The sequence below is a fragment of the Haplochromis burtoni genome, unplaced genomic scaffold, assembly GCF_018398535.1.
Source record: "Haplochromis burtoni strain Fernald_Lab_line unplaced genomic scaffold, NCSU_Asbu1 Contig_211, whole genome shotgun sequence".
Taxonomy (NCBI): domain Eukaryota; kingdom Metazoa; phylum Chordata; class Actinopteri; order Cichliformes; family Cichlidae; genus Haplochromis; species Haplochromis burtoni.
The window spans coordinates 180586-189438 of record NW_024582572.1 but is presented as its reverse complement, the minus strand read 5'-3'; the positions used below and the strand labels follow the sequence as shown (position 1 = coordinate 189438).

General features: G+C 40.6%; 1 protein-coding gene and 1 non-coding gene across 2 annotated transcripts in view; both read right to left on the bottom strand.

Annotated features, from left to right (window-relative positions):
• Positions 1 to 8853, bottom strand: part of itpr3 (inositol 1,4,5-trisphosphate receptor, type 3) — a 66288-nt gene that overhangs the window by 29928 nt on the left and 27507 nt on the right. The window contains exons 6-19 of the mRNA XM_042226410.1: positions 8516 to 8672; positions 7854 to 8000; positions 7658 to 7753; positions 7347 to 7391; positions 6844 to 6986; positions 6011 to 6110; positions 5422 to 5582; positions 5195 to 5336; positions 4845 to 5009; positions 4403 to 4575; positions 3924 to 4043; positions 3561 to 3642; positions 2564 to 2679; positions 2184 to 2435 (exon numbers count right to left, since the gene is read on the bottom strand). Coding sequence (XP_042082344.1) covers positions 2184 to 2435; positions 2564 to 2679; positions 3561 to 3642; positions 3924 to 4043; positions 4403 to 4575; positions 4845 to 5009; positions 5195 to 5336; positions 5422 to 5582; positions 6011 to 6110; positions 6844 to 6986; positions 7347 to 7391; positions 7658 to 7753; positions 7854 to 8000; positions 8516 to 8672 — 1899 coding nt within the window. The remainder of the gene's footprint in view (positions 1 to 2183; positions 2436 to 2563; positions 2680 to 3560; positions 3643 to 3923; positions 4044 to 4402; positions 4576 to 4844; positions 5010 to 5194; positions 5337 to 5421; positions 5583 to 6010; positions 6111 to 6843; positions 6987 to 7346; positions 7392 to 7657; positions 7754 to 7853; positions 8001 to 8515; positions 8673 to 8853) is intronic.
• Positions 592 to 664, bottom strand: trnak-uuu. The gene has a single exon. It is a non-coding gene; the product is annotated as a tRNA-Lys (tRNA).

Sequence of the window (8853 nt, the reverse complement as noted above, 5' to 3'; positions counted from 1 at the left end):
CACATTACCTGTACTGGGATAAAGATGACTGTCAAGACTGTTGGAGTTCTTCAATGAACCCACGAGACCATTTAGAAGACGCTTATAAAGAGTGTCCCCTCCTAGGTGTATTTCATTGAAATGGTGGTAAAGACTGACTTGTATCTTCAACCTAGCTCACTGGCCACGCTGTGCTCTCCAAGTTACAAAACGAAGATGCACGATGAAATGTCTGAAGCTCCTCCAACTGAGTTATCTCGGCCATGGCCAGAAATGTCTAGGCCCAGTCTACAGGCCAAAAACCATATTTATGTGTAAACTACATGCCAGTGTTGGAACACTGTCGAAACGCCATTCAGATAATAAATAAGAGGATCGTTTTCACCTTCTGAAAGCAAGAAATTTGTGACATTAGCATGTCAATACGCTGCAATGTGAAGGAGCCTACTCTTGTGTGGTGTGTCACCTCAGCAATGGAATGAAAGCTGGCTTTTGGATACACTACAGTTTGTCAGGTAGGAACTCTGGAACTGATGACCAAGACCATGGTTTACGCAAAGGCTCAACCAAATGTTAAGAAGCGTGCTTCCCTGGGGGTGCAAACAGACACAACGCCTGAACAGGGACTTGAACCCTGGACCCTCAGATTAAAAGTCTGATGCTGTACCGACTGAGCTATCCAGGCTCTGCCAGTTTCTTCAACGGTGACGCTAAAGCCTGAGCACAAGGGCTTCAAAAAGGTCCGTTTCAAATGGCGTCACAACTACTCTACTCAACACCTTTCAAAAGTGAAGTAGCATAATCATTATCAACCTTTCTGAAAACAAAGGGTCACAAAGGTTTCAAAGTAGGAGATGAAGCATCGCCAACTACGTATCCAAACCAACCTCCTTCCAAGCCAAAGACTAGAAAATATGGTGAAACGTATGTTTCCTTTGGCTTCACCTGAACAAGTGCCAAGGTAGGTCTCTGCAATAGAATTAGTTTTCCTTATGCAGGGAGTACGCTCTGGGCTCTCCAAATCACGGAGAAACACTATCCCACATTTTTAATTTTTAAAACACTTCTTGTAATAACTAACTACTCCTGACATTTTGGAGATGTTAGCTATTCATACAGTAAAGTTACAGCGGAATACAAATAGTATCAGGCTGACCCTACGTAACTTGTTCCCCTGGTTCAAATCACAGACCAACAGGATCCCACAGTTGTTAATGCTTTTAAACCCATTTTGCATAGAGAGGCATTTTTGAAAAATGTAATAGCAATGTTGAATATTATTAAACAGGAAAAACAACAACATACTTCATACCGTGTACATTATAATATACCATAATAGACCCATTTCTGTAATATACTTACATATCTATATTATTGCTAATATATATTGTAATATATCTATATCACTAAAGCACTTCTGGATGGATGCAAACTGCATTGCGTTGCCCTGTACCTGTGCATGTGCAATGGCAATAAAGTTGAATTCTATTCTAATTCTATTCTAACTACACATAAAATAAGTACACCTTGACGTCTTTGCCTTTCTAAATGGAGAGACAGTAACTACGTGTGTGTATGCAAGCGTAAGTGTAAAAACTGAGGATAGTAAGATTAACAGTATTTTGTCATTGTAAAAATTCATCTCATGTAAACAATAACGTGGCCACAGCGTGACGTGAACAAAGGCACATACCTCTGACGTTGCATGACCAACTCTGTATTCCTCGTCCACACGTAAACGCAAAAACTGCGTTTTAAAAAATCTCTGTTTTCGGTGATTTGAAACGCCGTTTACGTGTGAACAAAAGCCCCAAATGCATAGAAACAGCTGTGTTTTTAAAAATACCTGTGTAGGTGTGGACGTAGCGTAAAAGAGTTAGTAGTTTCTTTTATTACTACCAGTAATTTGTTGCAGTTCACTTTTATTCGTTTAATTGTTTGAGGTGTGAATAAACCGCAATGGAGTTTGAAAACAAAATATGGGTGTGTGTGGTTGGAGGACATGTTTGTGCGGGTGGGGGTGGGGGGTGCTGCTTTATGTTTAAACCGCATGTTATAAAAACTATAATTTCCTCAACAGCGTTTTGTATTTTTGTTCCCTTCCTCTTTTTGAGTCAGAGTGAATCAAAGCACAAAGCTGCCACAAGACAGCCCTATCACAGCTTCTCCAGGAACATTTTACTGCTTTACTAAAATCGTCTTACTCTTTGATGGTGATGGAGGTTGGAATCTCAGTCCAGAGCCGGGCGAATTTGACAGGAGTCACCAGTTCCTGAGGGTCTCGGTCTACGTGAGCATGGAGCATGAGGCGGCAGAAGGATGCCCGGAGGTCAAAGGGAAGAGTCTCATCCATCATGCACAGGAAGATCAGCTCCACATCCAGCTGTTTGGAGATCTCATCTATTGCAAGATACTGACGGTCCAAACACATACGGGCAAACAGCTTCAGCTGATACCTAAGGAAGTCCACAGAGGCAGGCTCTATCAGCTTTGCTTCTTTTCATCGTATTCTTGGATCACTTTACAAAAGTCTGTTGGATTTTTATGAGATTTGAAGTGAATGGCTGTTTTTGTTTGGCTGTACCTATAGTAAGTGAGGACGTTCTCATCATGAGCATTTCCTTGTCTTGCCTCCTGAGCCAGCTGTCTGATGCTTTTCTCCTGTTTCTCATTAGCTTTGTCTGTCCACATCAGCCACACCTGCAGGAAGAGTAGAACCGACATTTTTGTAATACCATCCATCTAAAAAGTAAGAACATGACTGCAGCAAAGACCAAAATCATTTGGTCATCATTAATTGTTTAGTCTTCTTCAAATGTAATGAACCTTTCACCGAGACATGAAAGGGAGTGATTTGTTTAGATATGAGATGTTTGCCCATTACACCATTTTCTAGAAATACTACTACCTAGTCACATGTGGTTTTGCTATCAGACAGTAAGTATATTGTATTCAGTCCACAATGTGGAAAAAATAAATTAATGTTGTAATTGTTGTAACTTTTGGTGTGAACTTTTTTAACCAATCAGTATTCTAGATAAACACAACAGCCTACTGAAGTTTTGAAAATCAAAGTTTTCTGTGTCTTGGGAAACAGGATTTTGAATTGGTTCAGTGTATTGTGGTAATGACCACAAAAGATGGACAAAGTTTCCATTTCTGATACATAAAGCCATTCCAGAAGTGCCCTGCATTATTTCTCATAACCAGTAGGCAGTGACTATGGCTCTAGTTGCAAAAACACGTCCCACTATACATAAGTCTAAAGAAAAAATGTTCACTTGGTCTACGACCTAAGTAATTAGTGTTATTCTCTTCTTTTGGATTTTATATTTGTCACTAGTTTCTGCTCTTACTGAATTACTAAATGAAATTGACTTTGAAAATGACGGTCCCCTTTAATTTAATAAAGGATGATAAAGCAGCTTCACCACATGATGAGTGTGTCCTATATAAACACCAAAATGGTTGCAGTGAAAACACTCAGCTTGTGACTTCACTAACAAATGGGTGGCGTAAACAAGACTACATCCGTCTTTTATATCTATGGTAACGATTTACAAATATACAGACAAACATACCTCATCCTCATCTCCAAAGTCATCCATTGCCATGTAGTCTCCTTGAACACCACCAGAGGGCGCCTCCTTTGGAACACGACGCCTGGAACAGGCAGTAAAGTAGATCACGGTAAACAATTAGACTAAAAGTTATAGTTCTCTCTCTCTCTCTAGATATAGATATATGTGTGTATATATAGACATGTAGATAGATAGATATGTAAAGACCAATTACACACACTCTTTAATTTTTACTCTTTGTTTGTTGGTGGGGTGCAAACTGAAAAAGCTCATTCTCCCAAACTAAACTAAGTTTTACTGCAGTGCCCACAGGGTAAGGTAAAGTGAGATGGGTAAAGCGATCTTTATTCCCTCCCGCCTCACTCTGTCTTAATGAGGATGTCCTGGTTTTTGGGGTCCAGGACACATTTACAGATGAGCTCCTGTGTGACGGGGATGGCCACGTTGTTGGACACACACAGGTCTGACAGGTAGTCCAAAAACCTGCAAAGTCCAGGAAACACCAAGTAGTAAAACAGAATATAACAGAATAGCACTTTATTACCACTTTCAAAAGTAAAAGCTATAACTTTGGACTATATCACTGCTTGGATTTGCCCAAAAAATGCAAACATCCTTATCAAAGGCAGACTGCAGGAATTTGAGGATTTTGACTTCTGCAGGAGATAAGCAATAGAAAATTTTGCCACCGTCCTTATTAGAAAGTCAGAAACCACTGCTGCCTTGGTGTTAGCAATTTTAATCACTTCACGCAGCTTGTGTCTTTGGATTGAAGATTCAAAATCCTGGAGTCTAATCTGCACTTGGCATGTACTCGGGATTGTTACTGTCTCCGTGCGTACCTGGGTTCTCGGTTCTTGCGGACCAGACTGACAAAAGTCTCCACCTCGGTCTTGGTGATGTGTTTCTCCAGCAGTTTGCGGTTATTGTGCAGCAGGGCAGTGATGGTGTCCTCAGCCAGGATGTCGTACCCAATCTGACTCTGCATCACACCGAACTGCTTCGCTATATACTCCTGGAGAGGGGTGAATTTTGAGTCTCTGTGATCACTGTTATCTTCAGCTGTTCTACCATTAAGAGCTTTATCAGGCATCAAAGTTGTGTCATTTTTAGCATTTAGTAGCTGGTTTGTCATTCTGCTTTCACAAAATGATTGAAAATAAGAGCTTTTGGCTTAACAAAGAAAACACCGGGACAGCTCCAAACTCGTAAAAGTCTCAACTTTATAAAGCTTATAAAGATTTGAAACAATAAAAACTAGTTTGAATGTCATCGTCCCCTCACCTGGTTCTTGCGGTAGTCATCCTGAGAGTGCCGGAGGACTCTGTAGCTGAGTCTGAGCATGTACTGGTAGGGAGCATTCTTCTGGTCGGCCAGCTCCTCCAGGCACAGCAGAGGACCTTCCCCTCCTGGCCGGTCCTTAAAGGGGGCCTTCAGGATGCCGAAGATCTGATCAAAACACACAAGCACACACTTTCAGAGAGCTGGAAGTCCTTTAGGACATGGTGTTTGTATTATCTGATGTTGCACTCAGAAGGAGTCAGAGGACACTGGTTCAAGAGTTGGCACAGGTTCCAAACCAGCCCTTGTACTATTTTACTGGAAAAGGTGTGTGAGTATTTTTAGGATCAGACCTGTTTGAGGATGTTCTGTTCTCTCATGAGCTTTTGTCTCTCTCGGTTAGGTTTGGTCATCACTACATCCAGGACAGGCTGCCCGCTGTTAATGACGTCAGCCACAAAGAAAACCACATCTTCCAGCAGCTTGATGGCATACCTGACCAACAGAAACACCAGAAAGCATTAACTCCTCCTGAGTGCCAACAAAGAAAGTAAACTTTCTTTTCAACGTGGCTCATTACTTGCGGTCGTTCTGACTGATGAAGCCCTGGCTGAACTGGTCCACCACAGTGCTCAGCATGGCGCTGGCATCATTGGCAAAGTCCAGATCTCTGATTTCCATCACAGGAACGGAAACAATAGCGAACGCTTCTTTGTCCTCTTTTGTGGGACATGTCCCCAACTGCAAAAGAACTTAAATTAATATTAAACAGACACTTCAAAGAGTAACGTCATCTTATTTCTGGTAAAAAGAAATCATGTTTTTGTGCATTTTTTAATTGATGGTTTGGATGAATGGTTAATTATTCTTGACTGTTGGTTTTGAGGCAATGGCTATTAGCTTAATAATGATTAAAAATAATTGATCATGTAGACTATTAACCAGGAAACAAGAGAAAACTGGTTGAACAAACTTCTTTTGTTTTGTTTGGCCACCATCTTAAAAGTCCCAAATATTCCTTTGTCAGATTTGAGAACACCAAACAATCAAGTATTTGGAGTCACTACATCATACAAATGTTTTTGTAATTGTAGTTCCTTAAATTAAATGGAAGACTAAATCAGCTAAGCACCTTTTAGCAGCAAACCTGATCAAAACTAAGACCTCACCATGAGCCTGATAGGTCGCTCTTCATCGATATCGATGGGGACGTTGGTGCTCTGGATCCAGGTGTTCGTGCAAAGATGCCTCAGGCGCACGTATGAGTTTCTAAAAGATACACAGCCCTCGGTTTTAATCCCTTCAACTTCGTTCTGAAGTCTGTGGGCTCCTCGTTAAAGAAAACTAATGTCTGTCATACAAATGCAGCTTAAGAATCATTGTCAACTATTGTCTTATATATTATTTATTCAATATATGTAGGTCAGTTTCACAAACGTTTTTAAAATTCGTTTTTAATAGTTTCCCTGTAAAAACAAATAATCTGAAATGAGAGTTCCCCATAAAAATATAACAGTTATTGGATATTTTTAGGGAAAAGTTAATGAGAACACAATAAGATATAAAGAAACAGCAGCATATAACAGCAATATAACGACAAAAACACTTTATCAGATGATTTAAAAGATCTGTTTTGTTTTTTAAACGTTGAAAAGACGAGGACATAAAGCTGCAAGCTTCTCTTAAATCTTGTTTTTAATTTTCCCTGTTTTCTGTGAGGTACAGTGAAATCATTCTCTGTTTTAGACAAACAGTCATTGTGTATTTAGTTGAAGTGCAAAACAGATTCATTAAAATGACACTCAGTCAATTACGATTTCAAACTATTTCTAAATGTTATGACCTACATAATTAAAATGGTTTCCCAAAGCCAGACACACAACCAGTACACTCTTCAATTTCTTACCATCTGAAGCAAAAGTGGACCTCGCTCCCATAATGTCCTCTAAAGTCTTTTACTGTGAAACATCTGCAGGAAGTTAAAGGACTCGTGTGTTCCTACCGTGGTACGAAGGAGTCGGTTTTCTGCAGCGTGGTGGGGTCGAGCTCGAACAGCGAGGCGATGTCGCTCCCATGAGGCACCGCGACCAGCTTGTACTTGATCCTCTCTCCGTGGGACCGCTTGTTGCTACGGCTACCGTCCATCTACAGAAAGGTCAGAGGTCATGTATAGGATGTAAAGGGGTTAGATTACTGATCAGCGTGGACTTCATACAGAGGAGGCTGTTTCTGGCTGCATCGATCTTTGATGGACTTGAAAAACGCATCAAACTGAGGCAAAAGTGTTGAGGCACTTCCTGGAAACAATATTTCATTTTTCCTGAAAATTTTGAAATGAAAATGTCTTTGCCTTAAATACCTGAACGTAAATGTCATCAGAGAAAAGTCAGACACAAAGTGTCCCGTCTCCTGCAGAGTGTAGTTACAGCCCTTTCAAAATAAAACCTGGACACCCGCTCTGACTTACCGATGCCTTATATCTTATGTGTCATGGAAGAGACTCACCGAGGAAGACAGCTCCACATTGTCTCCTTTATAACCCGGGTTCTCCTACAACAACAACAACAACAACAACAACACAAATGAGAGGTCTTCAACAATGAATTTATTGGATAGCAGCTCTTTCCTTTCCTTCCAACAATTCATTACTTATATATTATTTATAGATAAATAATTATCAGTTAGCATCTACATCTATGAAACTGCATCTGTTGTAGCAAAACCACAGCCGTAGCGTGGTGTTTGGTATTTGCTTTAACGGTCAAACTTCATTCATGGACTGCTTCTTTAGTCCACCAGCTTGATCTCATAGTTACCTCAGCAGCCAGGTAGTTTCCAGTGGCCAGGTGTTTGAAACGGTAGAGACTGTTCCAATGTCCCGCCCCTCCGCGGCATGGATCATGATGGACAACCTGTCAAACCAATCAGCACATAAAGAAAAAGTTTAACACAAGTGGAAGTTTAGAGGAAATTCTAGAGAATTTGTGTACTTGTGTGTGTTTGTTTGTGTACCTCAACCTCCCACAGGGCGTTGGAGCTGGTCGCTGATGTTGCTGACTGCCTCAGCGTGGTTCGGAGGAAAACGTGGAGTTTGCTCTTGTATTCATCGCAGGTCAGAAACTTCTCCTGCTCAGCGTGAAACAAGCGCACCACGTCGCCCTGACAGAGACAGGAAGATCTTAAAGGAGGACTGAAGGACAATTTGGGTTCGTCTGCAAGTCTCCTGAGCCTCTCCGGGCATTTATCGTTTATCTCTGAAACAATGTTGGTGACAAACAGCGCTCCTGCTGGCTCTTTGACTTACTGACACTAACTGTGACTCTTGGGGGGAATTTCAGCATAAAACATGCAGTCACAGAACTTTACTATGCAAAGAGTTTAAAAAGATCCCAGGAGACGGCCTGGAGCTGCAAATATTCCAACAAATAAATAAAAAGTAACAATGAAACTAAAAGTAGGAAAAGGCGAAGGTGAAGACCTCCACAAAGGAACGGTAAAAAACAGGGAAAAGACTTTAAATTACTGAAGTTATTGTTCAGATGTTGTTTTAATGTCTAATTTGAATATATGCATGTGAAATTTTAAATCTATCTAAACACGACTTCCTTTTAAAACACTAACTAATGTCTGTATTTCTAGCGCACTTATACTGTGTGCAGTGCTGCTTCACTCACTCCTTTGAGGACTTCCTCTCTGTGATCGTTGAACATCATGAACAGGTTGATCTTCCAGCTGGTGTTGCAGTTCACAGAGTTCACCTGCAGAGGGCGCAAACATGCTCTCGTTAGGGTGTGGGGAGCGCAGCAGAGGCAGTGTGCATTTGTATAATCACTATAAACACGTTGATCAAATCAAAACATTTGTGTTTGTTTTAACGTTTTGTGCTTTGAATCTCTTGCTAGGCTAATACTTGTGTTATTTCTTGCCTCATATAATCACATTTATTCTCTTTTCAGATTTGTTTTCACATTATTAAAATATCTATTCCTCATGTTGCATTATATTTATTTAG